The sequence below is a fragment of the Chiloscyllium plagiosum genome, unplaced genomic scaffold (genome assembly GCF_037043375.1).
Source record: "Chiloscyllium plagiosum isolate Xiang-an unplaced genomic scaffold, Cpla_swu_hap1 HiC_scaffold_42, whole genome shotgun sequence".
NCBI classification, from domain to species: domain Eukaryota; kingdom Metazoa; phylum Chordata; class Chondrichthyes; order Orectolobiformes; family Hemiscylliidae; genus Chiloscyllium; species Chiloscyllium plagiosum.
In genome coordinates, this window is record NW_028270180.1 from 32,697,291 (window position 1) to 32,717,000 (window position 19,710).

At 40.8% G+C, this 19,710-nt stretch overlaps 1 protein-coding gene across 3 annotated transcripts in view; it reads left to right on the forward strand.

Annotated features, from left to right (window-relative positions):
• Window positions 1–19,482, forward strand: part of slc25a44a (solute carrier family 25 member 44a) — a 50,748-nt gene extending 31,266 nt beyond the window's left edge. For all 3 annotated transcript variants that reach the window (XM_087982195.1, XM_087982194.1, XM_087982193.1), the window contains 2 exons: window positions 2,798–2,925; window positions 13,140–19,482. In XM_087982195.1, the coding sequence (XP_087838321.1) occupies window positions 2,798–2,925; window positions 13,140–13,331 (320 nt within the window). In that variant the 3' untranslated portion in view covers window positions 13,332–19,482. The remainder of the gene's footprint in view (window positions 1–2,797; window positions 2,926–13,139) is intronic.
• Window positions 19,483–19,710: the final 228 nt, after the last annotated feature.

The window sequence follows — 19,710 nt, forward strand, 5'->3', positions numbered from 1 at the left end:
TGGGGCCTTGGATGGTGAGCATGGAAGAGGTAAAGGGGCAGGTGTTGCATCTTCTGCGATTGCATGGGAAGGTGCCGTATGTGATGGGAGAGGTGTTAGGTGTGATGGGAAGGTGCTGTGTGTGATGGGAGAGGTGTTAGGTGTGATGGGAGAGGCGTTAGATGTGATGGGAAGGTGCCGTGTGTGATGGGAGAGGTGTTAGGTGTGATGGAGGAGTGGACTAGGTTGTCCCGGAGGGAACGATCTCTGCGGAATGCAGACAGGGGGAGGGAAGGGAAGATGTGGTGGTGTCGTGTTGGAGTTGGCGAAAATGGCGGAGGATTATTCTTTGCATGTGAAGGCTGGTGGGGTTAAAGGTGAGAACAAGAGGGATCCTATCCTTGTTCTGGGAAGGGAGGGAGGGGGTGAGGGTCGTGGCGTGGGTGATGGACCGCATGCTGTCGAGAGCCCTGTCAAATGAGTGGATTCTGGGTAATCCAAGATGGAGGACGGGAAAAATTTCTGGCTGTAAGAGCTGCTCCTTTTTTTGAGATATTTTAGGTGTTGGAGGTGATTTCCTTGAATTCCAGGAGCAGCAATTACTATTTTATATGTTGTTGCATTGTTTTGGAACTTTGGAAAAAAAAGTCAAAACAACAGCAGTTTAAAAGGGAGAAGAGCAGACAAAGGAAGCACATGGTGAGGACAGTGCAGGAGAGAGGGAGAGAGAGAGACAGAGAGAGAGAGAACCTGCACAGTTACTGCCTTTGCTGTTTGAATTTGTGTATCGCTGGATATCGGGCTGCATCTGGGAAAATTAACAAACAGTGAAATTCACAACTAATCTTGGAGGAACTCTTGGGCGAAGTTCACAGCACAGAGTCAGATAAGTTCATTGTTGTTTTAAGTCTGTCCTAGAGAAACGCTGCAGTAGTAGGTACAGTGGATTCTTTCTTGATTAAATGTTTTTGGAGGTAAGTCTCTTGATTAAACTGAAAATATAAGCCATAGCAATTAATTTAACCTGTGGCAGTGTTTGTAGAGGAATAAGACGGTGTTATTTTCTGGATCTGTAGATTGTGAAGGAGGAAAAATGGCCTTTGCAATGTACTTCTTGTCAGATGTGGGAGTTTAAAGAGAGTTTAAGGGTTACTGCGAATTATATCTGCCATAAATGCTGTTGGATGCGAATCTTATCAGATGAAGTGGATCGGTTGGAGAGACAGATAGAAGCGACGAGGATTTTGCAACAGCAACAGTATGTGATGGATGGCAGTTCCAGAAAGGGGGGGAAAGTCTCAGATACAGTCACATAGATGGGTTAACTCCAGGAAGGGTAAGAGAGGTAGGCAGCTAGTGCAGGAGTCTTTTGTGGATATACCCATTTCAAACAGGTATGCTGTTTTGGAAAATGTAGGGGGTGATGGATTCTCAGGGGAACGTAGCACAAACAGCCAAGTTTCTGGTATTGAGACTGGCTCTAATGAAACGAGGGGTACGTCGGCTTCCAAGAGATTAATTGTGTTGGGGATTCTGTAGTCAGAGTACAGACAGACGTTTCTGTGGCCAGCAGAGAAAAAGCAGAATGGTGTGTTGTCTCCCTGGTGCCAGGATCAAGGATGTCTCAGAGAGGGTGCAGAATGTTCTCACGGGGGAGAGGGGCCAGCAGGATGTCATTGTCCACATTGGAACCAACGACACTGGAAGGGAAAAGGTTGAGACTCTGAAGGGAGATTACAAAGAGTTAGGTCGAAATTTAAAAAGGAGGTCCCTCCTTTTAAAAAGGTTTGAATCCCTTCATTTCCTCAGTTGCATCCTGTTGTGAAGCTTACATTTAGCCTGTCTGTTGCAATATCTTTGGTAACTTACTGCATAACACTACCCATCTGGATGCAAACAGTTTGCCTGAATTTCTCTTCTAACATTCTCACTTTTTGCTTGTAGCTCTGGAATTCAAACATGTGCTCAGAGAGAGAAAAAGAGAGAGGAAAAAAACAGGGAACAGGCAAAAGAACTGCAAATGGTAGTAACCATGAGAGAAGTAAATGCTGAACGGATATAAACAGATAGTGTGAATGGTTGAAAATGGGTGGTCTATGCTGGGAGTAACCCATACAGAAATGGACCTGTCAACTATTCATAGCCACTCAGCATTTGCTTTTCTCCTGGCTTACTATCTGCTATCCCCTTTTTTTGCTGTCCTTTCTTCCTATCTCTTTGGGAATCATCTGAATTATCCATCTCATTTAGCCCTATCAGCAACTGCTTTTAATTCTGAATAAACTCATTGGACACAAACATTAACTCTACTTTTCTCTCCACAGGTGCAGCCAGACCTGCTGAGTTTTTCCAGAACTTCGTTTTGGCTGCACCTTTATACTTTAGTTTTGCCAGTTATTTTGATACTTTGTTTAATTTTTCCTTTGTTCATATTTTCCCAATATTATTGTGACAAATTTTCATGAATGTTCAAATGATCTTATACTTATTAATACAGAGAAACCGGACCACAAGAACAAATGGAAGCATTTCTACCCCAAACCTAGATATAACTGTTGAAATTAAAAGGTTTGACTCCAAAAGAAATTGAAGCTCATAACAATTTGTAAATGATCTCAAACTCGATTAATCATACTTGTTAACAGTTTAATTTTTTTCAGGCATCTAAAACATTTTTTAAATTTCATATTCCACGTTAGAATTTGCAAAGCCTAGAGGAAAACTTCGCATGCTTATGATATTAGGGCAGCGTAACTGAGTGGAGAAACTCCTGATTATGTACATCTAATTATTATCACTTTTTGTGTCTGTATTACAGAACAGCTGTCAAAATTGGTTCCCAATGAATGCCCTCATCTGGTTCTCCAAGGAATTGCTGGACCACTGGCAGCAGCCACAGCATCTACACTCACTAACCCAATGGATGTGGTCAGGGCTAGGGTTCAGGTGAGAAGACCTGTTAAAAATGACGATTCTCTGCACATTGGTGTTACTAGGAAGGCCAATGCTTATTTTCTATAGTTGTCCAGGAGAAGTGCTCATGTGCCGAAAAGTGGAGACCCAAGCATTTTGACCGAACAATGATGAGTGAAGGATGATTAATGTTATCATTGGAAATAATGTGTAACAGCTAGTAAAACCTGACAGATTTCCAAGCACATACTGTCCTCAACCTTCTATGTCATAGCAGCTATGTTTTTGAAAGATGCTGTTGAAGGAACCTAGATGAGTTATTGCAGTGCTCATGATGGAGGAGGGAGTGACTGTTAAAAATGATTGATGAGCTGTTTTGCCTTGGAACACCAACTCCACCAATGTCTTAAAATCCACTTTTGTTCTTGTAGGAAAGCTACTGAACACAAGGGGTTTTAATACATTTTAATATAATAATAATTCTCTCCTGTCATCTTAGTGAATAAGCTGAGCTGTATAGACCAGCATACAAACAATGCTGAGCTGTATAGACCAGCAAGACTCTGGGGTTAGTCCCAGTTTGTGCAGTTGTCTAATCGCAGACAAAGGTATAATTAGTGTTATTCCTGTATTAAGGAAATAAAACTTAATCAATGCTTATCATCTGTTTCCTATAGTTTTAGTTCCTTATTGTCTTGTGAACAGGTGCAGATTATTGTGGATGTGACATTTACCATTAAAAAGACAAAGTTTAACCAGAATAAAACCTGTTCAGCTGGCTCTGCTAATACCGTGAACGAGCAAGTTTTGATGCAAGTTGTTTCCGTATTACACCTTGTGACATTGCCGGATGTCCTGTTAGCTCCTATGCTTTTACATTTGTTTTCATATTTAGGGCAGAACCACTAATATTTAAAACATGCCTTTTTCATAAAGAAGCAAGTTTGATGAATGTTTGTGAAATACAAGACAAAGCATTACAACAAACATAATTTGAATATGTTCAGATGCATTCTTGGGCCACCTCCATGAACTTACAGTCTGCTCACAGGAAGCCTGTATGATGGATAAAGTGCAGCATTTTGTGGCCTTGATGCTTTGATCTACATTCCCTGCAAACATAGTTCATGATTGAATTATGGAATTTGTCTATCCCCCTGCCCATTTTAAAGCTGACATTGACCAGGGGTTTCATATTTCAAAAAGAAATGAAATTGATAAAGTCTAATGTGAATATTGCTTCCACTTTTTCAAAGTTCAATAACTTGTAATCCTTATTGCAGAGAGGAATATAGAAGCAATTTAGCAGTTTGACCAATATTACTTCTAAGAATTGGAATTAGAATTGCTCTCTGTAACACATAAACAGCTACTTGAATCTCACTGTGGTTCCATGCCTGAATGGACTGTGCAGGGCAGTGTTAAATCATGTCAGCCAAGGTCCCAGATTTAGTTCTGTCCTATGTTGTTAATCAAACCTAATTCCAGGAGAAGGGAACCTATAGGGTGTGGACTGGAAAGGTGGAGAATGGAATAGTGCTGCTATCATGAATAAAACAAAATGTTGAACTGTGGAAATCTGCCTTTTTTTTTTAAAAAGTGCTGGCTAGAGTCAGCAGATCTGGCAGCACCTGTGGAAAGAGAAAATAAAGTTTTGAATTGAATGTGACTGTGTTGGCACTGGCAACATATCAGGAGCAGGAGTAGGCCATTCATCCCTATGCCACCATTCAGTAGGATCTGATTGTAACCATGAAGGCATATTCCTACCTATCCTTGACAAACTGTCTCCCTTTTGATTAATAAGAATCTTCCTCTGCCTTAACAATATTCAAACACTCCACTTCCACCACCTTTTCAGGAAGAAATTTCCATAGACTTGTGCCCTCTAAGAAAAATTTCACGATCCTTTTTTAATGGCAAACCCCTCATTTTTAAGCAGTAACCCCAGCAGTTACATTCTCCCACAAGAGGAAACATCATCCTCGATTCACTCTGTCAAGACCCTTCATAATCTTATATTTCATTCAAATTACCTCGTCCTTTCCTAAACTCCAGTGGAATTATAGTCATAGAGAGTCATGGAGTGATTGAGTCCTGCAGCACAGAGACAGGCTCTTTGGCCCAAACTGGTCCATGCTGATCAAAATGCCCATTTTTGCAAACCCCATTTTCCTGCACTTGGTGTCTAACCTTCTAGACCTTTCCTATCCAAATATTTGTCCAAATGCCTTTTACATGTTGTTAATGTACCCGCCTCAACCACTTCCGCTGGCAGCTCATTCCACATGTGTACCACCCTTCGTGTAAAGAAGTTGCCCCTCAGGTTCTCTTTAATTCTTTCCCTTCTAACCTTAAACTGATGCCCTGTAGTCCTTGAATACCTGACCCTGGGAAAAAGACTGAGTGCATTCACCCTATCCGTGTCTCTCATGATCTTAAACACTTCTATAACACCGCCCCCTCAGTCTCCTAAGCTCAAAAGAAAAAAAGCCCTAGCTTGTGCAACCTCTCCCTATAACTCAAACCATTGAGTCCTGGCAACATCCTTGTAAATTACTTCTGCACTCTTTCCAATTTAATAACATCCTTCCTATAGCAAGCTGACCAAAACTGAACACAATACTCCAAGTGCAGCCTCACCAACATCCTGTACATAACTTCCCAAATTCTATACTCAGTGCCCTGACTGATGAAGGCCAATGTGCCAAAAGCTTTCTTCACAACCCTGTCTACCTGTGACTCCACTTTCAGAGAACCGTGCACCTGAACTCCAAAGGCCTCCTGTTCTACTACACTCCTTAAGGCCCTACCATTCACCACGAAACTCCTACCTTCATTCTGACTTTCCAAAATGCAAGAATCATGCCTAGCTTAATGTTAACTCTGAAGGCAACCCATCCATTCCAAGTATTAGTGTTGTAAACCACCTTCGATGCATTTATATCCTTTCTTAAATAGGGTGACCAAAACTGTACTTAGTACTCCAGATGTGGACTCACCAATGCCCTATACAACTGAGTTAAAAGTCATCCAACACTAGGTTATAGTCCAATAGGTTTATTGCGTGGTGTCCATTCATCCGTTGTCATAGTGTCTGTTCAGTCTCGCCAAAGTACCAAGCCTCAGGGCATCCCTCCTGCAGCGAATGAGATAGACAGCGTTGGCCATGTCACATGAGAACCTGCCGCACATATGGTGGGAGGTGTCCCCACGTGTCATCATGGTATCCGTTTTGATACTCTGCCGCATCTTGCAATGGCTGCTGTGACAGGGTTGTACGATGTCATGGTTGATGCTGTTCTGAAAGCTGGGCAGTTTGCTGTGAACAGTGATCTGTTTGAGGTTTGGTGGTTGTTTAAAGGCTGAGTCTGGGGAGGTTTAAAGTGGAGGTGTGGGGAAGGTCTTGGCGAGATGCTCATCTTCATTAGTAATGTGTTGCAGGCCCGAGAAGAACAAGGCGTAGTCTTCCACAGCCGGGAAGTACTGAACAACGAAGGGTTGCAGCCAGTGTCTGTCTCCTGAGGTGGTCACTGTGATATCTCGCTGTGGCACCTCTGAACTGGTGGTCGACAAGTTGAGCATCGTACCCTCTTATGAGGGCATCCGTGAGCACTTTCAGGAGTCTATCGTATTCCTCCTCCTCTGAATAGATCCTGTGTATGCATAGGACTTGCCCGTAGGAGACGGCTATTTTAATGTGTTTTGGGTGGAAGCTAGAGAAGTGCAGCGTAGTGAGGTTATCCGTGGGTTTGTGGAAGAGTGTGGTGCTGAGGTGCCCATTCTTGATGGAGATGCATGTGTCCAAGAATGAGATAGATACTAAAGAGCTGTCCATGGTAAGTCTGATGGTGGGATGAAACTCATCAATATTACTGTGTAATTGTTTCAGTGACTCCACGCCATGGGTCCAGAGGAAGAAAATGTCTTCAATATATCTAGTATATAGTGATGGTTGGAGGACCTGTGTGGAAAAGAAGTCTTGTTTGAACTTGTGCATAAAAGTGTTGGCATATTGGGGTGCAAATTTGTTCCTCATGGCTGTTTTGTGTGTCTGGATGAAGAACTGGTTGTCAAAGGTGAAACGTTGCCGTCAAGGATGAAGTGGATGGTGTAGGACGGTGCTTTGAGATTGGTAGTTGTTGGTATTGAGTACTGAGGCTGTTGCTGTGATGCCAAACCCGTGGAGATTGCTGACCTCCATTGTGATGAAGAATGTTCCCAGTGTGACTGGTCCGTGGGTGTTGAGTTTCTGTAAGAAATCTGTAGTGTTGCGACAGAACCTGGGAGTTTCCTGTACAATGGGTTTCAAGATTCTTTTGACATAGCCAGAGAGCTTCTCACATAGAGTCCACTTGCCTGATACAATGAGATGTCCTGGTGTGTTGGCTTTGTGTGTCTTTGGATGGAAGTAGAAATCACCTACGCGAGAAGTACATGGATGCGAGCACGGAGGGACTGGATTGAAAGTCTTAATCAACATTTTTAATGTGTGCTCTTTGGTCGGATCAGCCAGTAGTTGCCTGTAGTGTTCCTGGTTGTTCAGTTGTCGGTACACCTCTTTGCAGTAATCTGTTCTATTCTGAATGACGATGGCTCCTCTTTTATCAACAGGTTTAATGACAATGTTGTGATTGGTTTTGAGAGCATGCTTGGTGTTGCGTTGTGATGACATGATGTTTCGCTCTACCTTGTGGGTGCGGCTGATGAATCTGGCATTTACATACTTCCTGACAGTTTGAGCATACTTGTCAAGCTGAGGGTAGCGGTCCTCTGGTGGGGTCCAAGTCAACTCCTCCTTTGGTCGCTCGTTTATGGATCCCTGTGGTGACTATTCTGGTTCATCGGTGGGGTCATTGGGATTGCTGCTGTGATCCTGAAAGAATTCCCAGAGTCTCATTCATCTGATTAATTTCTCCGTGTTTGCTGCAAGACACATGGGTTCCATTTTGGTGGTTGGGCAGCAGTTGAGCACTCTAAGAACGTCAATCTCAACCAATCTCCCCATGGTGATAACATTTCAATTGTGGTGCCGGGGGGCTTGGCTACTGCTGGTGGTGATGCCAAGTTTCTCCAGTCTTGCTGTTCGTGTGCATGTACGTGGTGTAATTTTGTCAGCTTGTCTGTTTGGCAATATTCCATAATTCTACTGCTGTATGCAAGCTGAGAATGTGGAGTCATTCTTGATTTCGAGGTTATAATACCTGCTGTAGAGTTGGTGCACAAGAGGTGCGGTGGCAAAGTCTTTTCACATAGTCTGTGTTGTAGGTCGACCTGAGTGGGTTTGTGATCTGTAATCCTTTTGGGATCTTTCCTGCATTTCTGCAGAAACCTGATGTCGATATGCGTGATCTTCTTGGAGATCCTCTCCACTTTGAGTCGGCTGTTAGTGGTGTCGATGGTAGTCATCATTTGGAGGTGCCGGTGTTGTACTGGGGTGGACAAAGTTAAAAATCACACAACACCAGATTATACTCCAACAAGTTTATTTGGAAGCACTAGCTTTCGAGGCACTGCATCTTCGTCAGGTGGTTGTGGAACATGACCATACAACAGAGAATTTATAGCAAAAGGGTTACAGTGTCATGGAGTAGTAATGATATATTAAACAACTTTAGTTAAAAATCACACAACACCAGGTTATAGTTCTTAAACACATTTAGATTAAGTCGTTCATCTTTTAGAATGAGATATGGGATATGTAAATCCCAGAATTACATTCTCAAGGTTGCATCAGCTTAACTAACAATAGAAGTCATCTCAGCTCAGACGATGCCTTAAACGTGTGAAGGCAAAGTTTGTACCAATGTCTAGTCAATTCTATTTCTAAAGTGGAGCCCACAGAATCTTACATGGATTTATACAGTTTGTAAACAAATCAAAATGTATTTCTGCAAATAGAAATTCACCCCATAAACTTGTCTGTGCGCGCAGGACAGACAGAGTGTGTGTGTGTGTGTGTGTGTTTTCCAGCTAGTGTGGGTGTGTGTGTACGTACGTATGTGTGTACACAGCAGTGGGGTGCCCTTTAGTGTGACATGAACCCAAGGTCCCGTTTGAGGCCTTCCCCATGGGTACCGAACTTGGCTATCAGCCTCTGCTCAGTCACTTTGTATTGTTGTTTGTCCCGAAATCCGCCTAGGAGGATGGTCACCCAGAGGCCCGACGCCAAATGTCCCGGACTGCTGAAGTGTTCTCCAATTGGGAGGGAATGGTCCTGTCTGGTGAGAGGACACCTATTATTAGATAAGCTGACGCCACCTTGAGAATGTAATTCTGGGATTAAGATATTAAAGAACCTAAACCATTGTATCTCATTCTAAAGGATGAAAGACTTGATATAAATTTGTTTAAGAACTATTACCTGGTGTTGTGTGATTTTTAACTAAAGTTGTTTAATATATCATTACAACTCCGTGACACTGTAACCCTTTTGCTATAAATTCTCTGTCGTATGGTCATGTTCCACAGCCACCTGACGAAGAGGCAGTGCCTCAAAAGCTAGTGCTTGCAAATAAACTTGTTGGACTATAATCTGGTGTTGTGTGATTTTTAACTTTGTCGACCCCAGTCCAACACTGGCACCTCCAAATCATGACTGTATAACTGAGGCATAGATATCTACTTCAGTTCACCTTGGATTAAATTATAACATTACATTATAAGCGGCACGGTGGCACAGATGGGCGGCATGGTGGCACAGTGGTTAGCACTGTTGCCTCACAGCGCTAGAGACCCGGGTTCAATTCCCGGCTCAGGCAACTGACTGTGTGGAGTTTGCACATTCGGGTGCTCCGGTTTCCTCCCACAGTCCAAAAATGTGCAGGTGAGGTGATTTGGCTATGCTAAATTGCCCATAGTGTTAGGTGAAGGGGTGAAATGTAGGTGAATGGGTCTGGGTGGGTTGTGCTTCGACGGGTCGGTGTGGACTTGTTGGGCCGAAGGGCCTGTTTCCACACTGTAAGTAATCTAAATTAGCTTTCCTAATAACTCTTCTGCCTGTTTGCTCTCTCCTGATAATCTTGTTGAGAGTTTCAAAGGATCTAATTTTTATGGTTGACACTGAATTAAGAGTAGAGGATGGGTGAGCTCATTGACCATTATTATTCAGGAAGATTTAATAAATTATGGTAGTGCTTAGGCAGTGTTTGCTGTATTACTTTAAACATGGACGTACCAACAGTTTGATTCAAGTATAAATGGAAGAGGGCAAGCAGGATTTGAAAGTGGCAGTTTAAAAATATTCCAAGTCCAATTGTCCATTTCATAAAACAGTACTTGAGTAAGAGATTTATCACAGGCATTGGTACAGAGAGGTCAGTAGCCTGTGAACTCTCAATCATGTTATCCCTCTACCACCATCACACTGGTCTGTATTACGTACTGTCTGCAGGATGTATTGCGGTTCTCTCATAAATGCTCATCAACTGTTAGAAGTATGGCACGGTGGCACAGTGGTTAGCACTGCTGCCTCACAGCACCAGAGACTCGGGTTCAATTCCCACCTCAGGCGACTGACTGTGTGGAGTTTGCACATTCTCCCCGTGTCTGCGTGGGTTTCCTCCGGGTGCTCCGGTTTCCTCCCACAGTCCAAAGATGTGCAGGTCAAGTGAATTGGCCATGCTAAATTGCCCGTAGTGTTAGGTAAGGGGTAGATGTATGGGTGGGTTGCACTTCGGCGGGGCGGTGTGGACTTGTTGGGCCGAAGGGCCTGTTTCTACACTGTAAGTAATTTAATCTAAGGACCACGGTCAGGCATGGGAACACTAGAGTCATAGATGTTTTACAGCATGGAAAGAGACCCATTGTTTTCACACTGGTTGTCAAGCATTCATCTTTTATATTTTCATATTCCACATTTGACCCACAGTCTTGTATGTTATGATATTTCAAGTGTTTAATTAAATAGTTCTTAACTGTCTTGAGGGTTCCTGCCTGTACCACTTCAGACAGCGAGTTCTATATACCCTCAACCCTAGGGTGAAAATAAGCTTTCCTTAAATCCCCTCTTGATTTTCTGCTCTTTCCCTTAAAACTGTGCCCTGGTTATTGACACCTCTACTAAGCGAAAACGTTTTCTTCCTATCTACCCTATATCCCTCGAAACTTTGTACACCTCACTAAGACCCCATTAGCCCTCTCTGCCCTCAGGAAAACAACCCCAGTCTATCTAGTCTGTCAATGTAGCTGAATCACTCCAGCCCAGGCAACATCCTGATGAATCTTTTGTACACCCTCTCTCATGTAATCATATCTTTCCTACAGTGTGGGGAGCAGAACTGCTCACAATACTCTAGCTGTGGCCTTAACTAACATTATGTACAGCTCCAACAGAACCTCCTTGCTCTAATATTCAATGCTTTACTAATAAAGGTAAGTATTTCATAAGGTCACACCAGGGTTCCTCTGATACTTTGTATTTCCTCGGTTCGTATCGTTGATGTGTACTTCCTGTCTTGTTAGTCCTTCCAAAATGCATCACCTCACACTTGTAAGGATTAAATTCCATCTGCAACTATGTCCTCTATATCTGCAACTGTCGTGTAGTCTCAGGCTTTCCTCCATATTATTTACCACACCATCAATTTTCATGTATTCTGTAAACTTACTGATCATACTTCTTACATTCATGTCTAAATCATTAATGTACCCAACAAACAGCAAGAGTCCCAGGACTTAATCTTGTGGGATGCCACAGGACACACTTCCATTTGCAAAAACACACTTCAATCATCACCCTGTGCTTACTGTTAGGCCAGTTTTAGATCCAATTTGTCAATTTTTCCCGTAAATCATCTTAATCATTTGAGACTTTTGTCAAAAGTCTTGCTGAGACCATATAGACTACATTAACTTGTATGACTCTTTCAGCTGCACACCCAGTGACCCTTCTGAAATATTCAATCAAGTATGTTAGGCATGATCTCCCCTTTACAAGGGCAAGCTGACTACCTTTGATTAATCCTTGCCTCTCCAAGTGGAGATTGACTCTGTCCCTCAGAAATGTTTCCAATAGTTTCCATATCACAGATGTTAGACTCACCAACTCAATGCTAATTCATTCAAGTATATCACAGTTGTTCTTCCTGATTTTTATAACCTATGTTGTCACAGAGTCATCCAGCACAGAAAAAGCTTTTGTGGATATAAGAATTATATATTTATTTTTATAATTGTATATTTATTGTTATAATTATATATTTAGAATTATAAGAATTCCACCCCACGTAAGCCTTTCACACTCTTACTTTGTTTAACTCAGTTAATATTAAGGAAGTTGAAATCTCCTATTCTTATTTTTAAACTTCTCTGACATTTGTCCACATGTACCTTTCCGTCTCTCCCTGACTGGAGATCCAGAGTACACCCTCAGCAAAATAACTACCCTTTTTTTTTCCAATTCTACCCATACAACCTTATTTGAGGAACATTCTAAGATTCCATCCCTCTTTACTGCAGTCGTTGACTCTTTTGAGTTCCCTCTCGAGCCCCACACTATCCTGACTTGGAACTGTATTCCCATTCTTTCCCTACACTGATTCCAAATCCTAGAATTCCCCATCAATACTATGTGTGTGCACCTCTATCAAATGGACTGCAGTGGTTTCAGAAGGCAGCTCACCACCAATGAGGAGGCAGTTCGAGTAAATGATCTTGCTATCATTGTCAATATCTCAAGAAATAATTTGAAAATAAAGCATTGTATGTATCAACTGGAAGTGTTGTTTCTAATTTGTTTCTCACCTGAGTTGAGAAAAGGAGGGAGCCTGTGAAAGAGAAACTAGTGAGATTTCCAAGTTTTAGATGCCGAATGAAGATTAAATATTTAATCTTTAATATTTCCAAGGGGAAATAAATTAGCCCCTTGGAAAAGAGGCTAATTTGGGTATAATAGTTAAATATTGATATGTTTCTCTCATTGTTTCAATAAATTCTTCATAACTGGGAAATGAGTAATATTGAGAGCCAAGTGACAGGTGGATCTCATAGTAATTTGATGTTCAATATCTGACCTTAATATAACTTGTATCATCGAGTTATGTAAAGTGAAAACATTGGAAAGAATTTGCTTTTTGAAAAGATATGAAATCTAAATTTGATCAGCAAAGTGAACTTGTGGAATCGGAGGGAGAAGGTGTGACAATGAATAGAGAACAAAGTCAGGACAATCCAAACCTTAGAAAGATACCAAGTTTTTTTCCTGATTGCAGTAATTTGCTTATTTTCTTTCACCTCTGCTGTTTCAGGTGGGGGGAAGGTCCTCGATAATTGGAACTTTCAAGCATCTTCTAAGAGAAGAAGGTCTGTTGGGCCTGACCAAGGGATTGTCAGCGCGCATCTTATCCTCTGCCCCAACAACTCTCCTCTTGGTGATTGGTTACGAAACACTGAAAAAAATAAGTTTGAGGAGAGAGCTAATGGAATCTCGACACTGGTAGCTGCTTTTGAGCTAGGATCTAATTGCAACAAACAAATGCAAGTTTCTACGGTGGCTATTAATGCATTGTTATGAAAGTTGATCACCTTATATGTGAACATACTGACTGAAATGTTAAACTTCATTGATGATGCAAGTACCACATTAAGGCAAAGGACCTTATTCTAAAAATTATCTTTGTCTTTTGGTTTAAGAGTGTTATCACACCCTAGTTAGACTCTATAGTGTCTGATATTCTGTAACCTTGATCATAAATTCATGTCATGAGTGTCTGAACTGGGAATCAAATCGTTATGAACAGTCTCTTAGTGCAGCCAATGGTGTAATATTGTCATACTGTATGCACTTGAATTATGGAAACACCTATCAGTCCATTGATAGATTTTGACTTTCAAAACCTGGGATTTGTTGGGGAAGATTTTAAGTTGCATTACATAAAGTTGCTGCACTACCAGTAAGATTGGTGCTGCTAGAGGTTGGTGATGAGGTTAGGAGATTTCTTGGCTTGAAATGCTCGCATATTGGTCCGAGTGAAATTGCTGTCCTCATAGCCTCCCTAATATATGAATGGAAATAGACTGAAGCTGCATTTACACTGTAAGCCAGGAACAGAATGAATCACTCCTGAGATTGTTCCACATTTTGAAGTGTTGGCTTGGACAGATTCCTCAAACTTCATTTCCTTTCTCTCTTTATTCAGCTATTTTAAAGGCTAAAAGTGGTGTTTAAATGCCCCACAGTGTTATTCAAGCAGCTTGGATCACTTTTAGTTTTAGGGGCAGAATAGATTCTGTGCATTTAATAGAAATTAATTAATATTTATTTGATGGTTCATAATGTACTTGTGAGTAACTGTTTCATCTTCATAAAACTTTTGCTTTTGATAGCTACAAATCAAAACAAAATGGCAGCTTCAGTATTTCTCATTGACTTTTTACAGAGACAGTCAGGTGACACAGGCTCACTGAACAGGGTCTTTGGACCAGAGTACATAGCTATAATTGAGTACCCATTTTAAAATACACATTTTATTCTGTTTATTCTTACAATAAATTCCAGTGCTATCATTTATAATGGGAAGTACCTGTCATAAGGTAATTATACTTTCCTGTCGGTACTCAAAATTACATAGAATTATCATAACAGAAACACATCATTCTGCCCAATTGTGTCAATGTTTCACACAAATGTCCTCCCACTGAATCTTCATTTCACCCTATATTCTTTGTCTCACACATAATTCCCTAGCTCTCCCATAAAGGCAGAAAATGTGACCTTTTCACAGAGGAACCTATAATAGTAAAGTGAAGAAATGAACGAAGTCTAACAGTTTTACTTGATCTTCCCCGCCATTGCACACAGGATATGATGAGAAAATATCTTCTGAGGAGCAAGGATTGTGGATAGGGGAATAAATGGTTTAAACCAATGCAGACAGAATTCAGTCCCTGTTTTAATGTCATTTTACCTCATTCTTTATTTTTCTAATTGAATTATAAATTTCTTTCTATATTTATAAGAGCAACTGTCTTTGGGGAAATGGTTCCCAGTTCATCTCAGTGAATCATACAGCACAAAATGAGGCCTTTCGCTCATTGGGCATATGCCAGTTCCTTGAAAGCATTATCCAATTAGTCCCACTCTCCAACTCTCACTTTTCCCCCCAACGGCCTAGAAATGTTTCCTTTCTAAGTATTTACCTTATTTATTTTAGGAAGTCATGATTAAGTCTGCTTTTACCATTCTTACAAACAGTACATTCCAAATATTAACAACCCCTTGTGTTTTTAAAATAACAGCTTCTCGTACCTCCAGTAGTCTGTTGCCAAATGCATTAAACCCAGTTACCGAAGAAAAGGAGAGCTATCAAAACCATTCACAGTATCTAATCTCCCTTTTAATCTTCACTGCTCCGAGAACAATCCCAATTTCTGTAATCTATCCATTAAGCTGATGCCCTCCCTGTTGGTAGTAAAAACTATGTATTCTAAGGCCATACTACCTTTCCTGAAATTCGGTACCCAGAATTGGACAATATACTGCAGTTAAGGCCTAACCAGAGACTTGTAATATGTTAGCATAACCTCTTAGAAGACACCACGTATGATAAATACATTCTGGTCCATCTATAGTCTGTTTCACCACCTCTTCTCTGCAGCCTCTCTAGCCCCAGATTCCTCTGACATATCTGCCTTCCTCTTGTTCTGCCCTCTTGTTTATTTCCAATTTCTTTGCTCAATCCCAGCTGACATTGCCACCCTCACCTATCACTTTGATAGCTCCTTATGTGCTCAATATTAATTTTTATTTGTCCTATTTAGTGTCATGTGATGCTACTTAAATGCAGCTGTTTTGCATTTGCCACCACAGCCCTGGTGAGAAGGTGGCATTGATAGTTCCCATTATGAATGTGAGAAAATTAACATTGTCAGAGAACTTCAGGAATTTATGAAAATAGCAGGGAAAGGAAAAGCTAGCTTATCGAGTTTGTCCCGCACTGTTGACAGCTGGAGAATTGTAGCTAAATGCTTCCTATTGGCCCATACTCCCTATTGTGTATTGTCTCTGATGCTCCACTCTCCTTAGTACCCACCCTCCTATTGTCCCAATGCCAGTGACACCCACCCTCCACAATGCTCCACCCCTTCCCTATTTCCCTAAAGATAGAAACTTACCTAATGTTAAGCCTATTCCTATTTTACCGTCATTTATATGCATGACCCAACCCTCACCAATCTGTCGAACTGAAATAATCAATTTAAAGGGTGTGCATTTCAACTCTTTGTGTTATTTTACAGACCTCTACCAGGTTGCCTCCAAGTCTGTGCTACTCCAAAGTTAAAAACAATTGCTATTATTGCAATGGCTAAGACTCTTTAAAGTAGAAATCATTCCTGTACCTCTCATCCAAACCTTTTCCAGGAGCATTCCCACCATTTCTGGGTGCAGTACTTTCAGTGTGATCTGACCAATAACCTTCATAGTATTTTTTGAACTTCCCTAAGGCAGCTCTTAAGTTTATTATATATCCCAAAGTCAGTTTATCTTGAGAGTGCCTATTCAGTCTGATGTCATTATAGTTCAGTCATTCACTGAACACTGTCCTTCACACGGTCCACTAGCATTAAACAAAAATGCAAGTCGATCATCAAATCTTTGAAAAATTGCTCCAAAAGTGGGTGCCAACTAGTATGCTGAGTATAAAAGTCAACAGTGGTAATGGCTGTCTGGCATCCTTGTCATTGTCTGCTCTGCGTAGATGTGTCTGTAATTCCCACACGTCTTTGCAATGTGACCTGTATTGCCTGCTTAATCCTTTGTGCCCAGTTACATGGTACCGGGAAGTAAAATGTCAGTTTACAAACACATAAGAACATGCATATTATAAAGAGGAGTTGGCCATTCAGCTCCTCTAACCTGCTCCACCATTTGCTAAGATAATGACTGATCTGATTGTGACCACAACTTCACATTTCTGCCTACCCCCAATATTATGAGAGTCTTTTGTTAGTGAAGAATCTATTTCCCATTGCTTTAAAAGTATTCAAAGACCTGCCTCCACTATTCACCAGGCAAGAGAGTTCCACAGCTTCACAACCGTCTAAGAGACAGATGTCCCTTGTCAGTGGCATCTTAAAGGAAGACCCATTATTTTTAAACGGTCACTGATTTTAGTTCCTTGCCCTCAAGGGGAATCATCCTTTCAGCATATGTCTTCTCAGATTCCTTCAATATCTTATCTGTTTCAATAAGATCACCTTTCCTTCTTCTAAACTTAAATGATCACAGGCCCAAATTGTCCAACCTTTCCTCATAAGATAACCCTAATCCAGGTATCAGGGAAGTGAACCGTCTCTGATTTATACTAAACATACTTGTATCCTTTCTTACATAATGAGACTAAGTGTACACAGTCTTCCAAATGTGGCCACACTGCATTCCTATACGACTGTCGTCAAACATTGCTCCTTTTATATTCCGTTCCCCTCACAATAAACAACCACGTTTCATTACCTTTCTAATCACTTGCCATACCTGCAAAGTTATATTCATGTACCAGGACTCCCAGCTCCCTCTGTACGTCAGAGTTTTGCGATGTCTCTCAAATTAAAAGAATTGTTGCTTTTTTATTTTTCCAGCCATAGTGAATGAGTTCATATTTTCCCACAACATCGTCCTCTATCTGTCAGTTTTTCTTTTGCTCATTCACTTCATCTATGTCCCTTTGCAGACTTCATATGTCTTCAGAACTTGCTTTCTTACCTATTTTTGTCTCATCGGATAATTTAGTAATTATACATTTGGTCCCATCTTCCAAATCATTGATATAGATAATATATAATTAAGGTTGCTGTCTGTGGCAAACCACTTGTCACACCTTACGACCTAAAATAAATTCATTCATGCCTATCCTGTTTCCTGTTATCCAACCAATCCACTACCCTTTCTAATATGTTAGTTCCTACACCATTACAGTCAAACATGATTTCCCTTTTTAAAAGCCATGCCAACACTGCCCGATTGCATTAAGATTTTCTGCTTATAATAATAGATTCCAGCATTTTTCAGAAGTAAACTGTGTCGAGTTACCTGCTTTCTGTCTCCTGTTCTTGTATGCATTTGCTATTTTCTAAGCTGATGTAACCATTCCAGAATCTACAGAGTTTTGTAAATAAAAAGCAATACATCTACTATCTCAGCTGCCACCACTTTCAACAAACAAGGATGAAGACCAAGAGGATTTGTCAGCTTTTAGTCCTAGTAATTTCCTCCACACCTTTTTCCTGCTGAATGTAATTGCTTTCATTTTGCTCCCACATTCTGATACATCAGATGATACACGAAGAGTCACCAGACTAAAAATGTTAACTCTGCTTTCTTCCCTCAGGGGCTGCCAGGCCTGCTGAGTTTCACCAACAATTTCTGTTTTTGTTTCTTTTCATGCTGTTATGTTTCTAGCTAGTTTTCTCCCATATTCTTTGTTTTGCGCTAGTTATTAATCTTTCAGTCATTCTTCGCAGTCTTTATATTCTGTCCAATCTTCAGACCTAAGATCACCTTTGTCAAATTAAATGCTTTTTATATTTTTTCAGTTTATAGTACAAATATAATGGGCCAAATAGCCTTTGTACAATTATAACAAATATGACAGGAGTAGGCCATTCAGTCCATCAATCCTGCTCCACCATTCAATAGGATCATTATTCCCCGACTGATCAAGAATCTATCCATCTCAACCTTAAATATACACAAGGACTTGAGTGCCTCCTTGTGCAATGTAATGATTCTGTGATATTATCTTTAGCTGCAATGGTGCATTCTTCCCTTCTTTCTGGAATGAGTATTTTCTGAGTATTCTGAAATATCTCCTTTAATATTTGCTGCCATGTCTCTGCTGACCTATCCCTTAAGTTAGCTTCCTAGTTGACTTTGGCTAGCTCTCCTTTCTATGCCCTTACTATTTCCTCATTTAAGTAGCAAACATTAGTATTGCATCCATTCTTCTCTCTGTCAAACAATATGTGAAATGTTATCATTTTGGGATCGCTACTACCTAGATAATAGCCTTTAAGAAGCAGTTATTCATTTATTCTGTCTCATCACATAATCAGGTCTACTATAGCTAAACAGTAGCTAGCTCTCTGGCTGTGTAAAACATGCTGCTGTAAGAAACTGTCCCAGAAATATTCTTTGTAATCTCAATATTGAGGTTACCCTTGCCAATCTGATTTGTCAAATCTATTTGTAGATTAAAATCCTGATTATTTTCATACCTTTCTCACAAAATCATGCTATTTCTTCTATAAATACCATGTCTTGGAATGTAGTTGCTGTAAACGTCCTATAAACCACTCCCGCAAGTAATGTCTCACATTTACAATTTCACATATTTACCCAAACTGGTTCCACACCTTGATCTCAGAACTAAGGATATCACTGTGGACCAATGCCATCTTAATTAAGAGAGCTAACTTTCCACTCTAATTCAGCTTCTGGCCTTTTGTAAAGATCATATGCCATTAAATATTCAGATCACAGTCTCTTCCATCTTGTAGGCATGTCTGTAATGTCTTCTAGGAGAAAGTGAGGACTGCAGATGCTGGAGATCAGAGCTGAAAATGTGTTGCTGGAAAAGCGCAGCAGGTCAGGCAGCATCCAAGGAGCAGAAGAATCGATGTTTTGGGCATGAGCCCGAAAGAAGCTGAAGAAGGGCTCATGCCCGAAACGTTGATTCTCTTGCTCCTTGGATGCTGCCTGACCTGCTGCGCTTTTCCAGCAACACATTTTCATGTCTGTAATGTCTATCAGATTATATCTGTTTACTTTAACGGTATTTGTATTGTTGGTTCATCTGCTTTGTTATGTGTATTTAAATATAA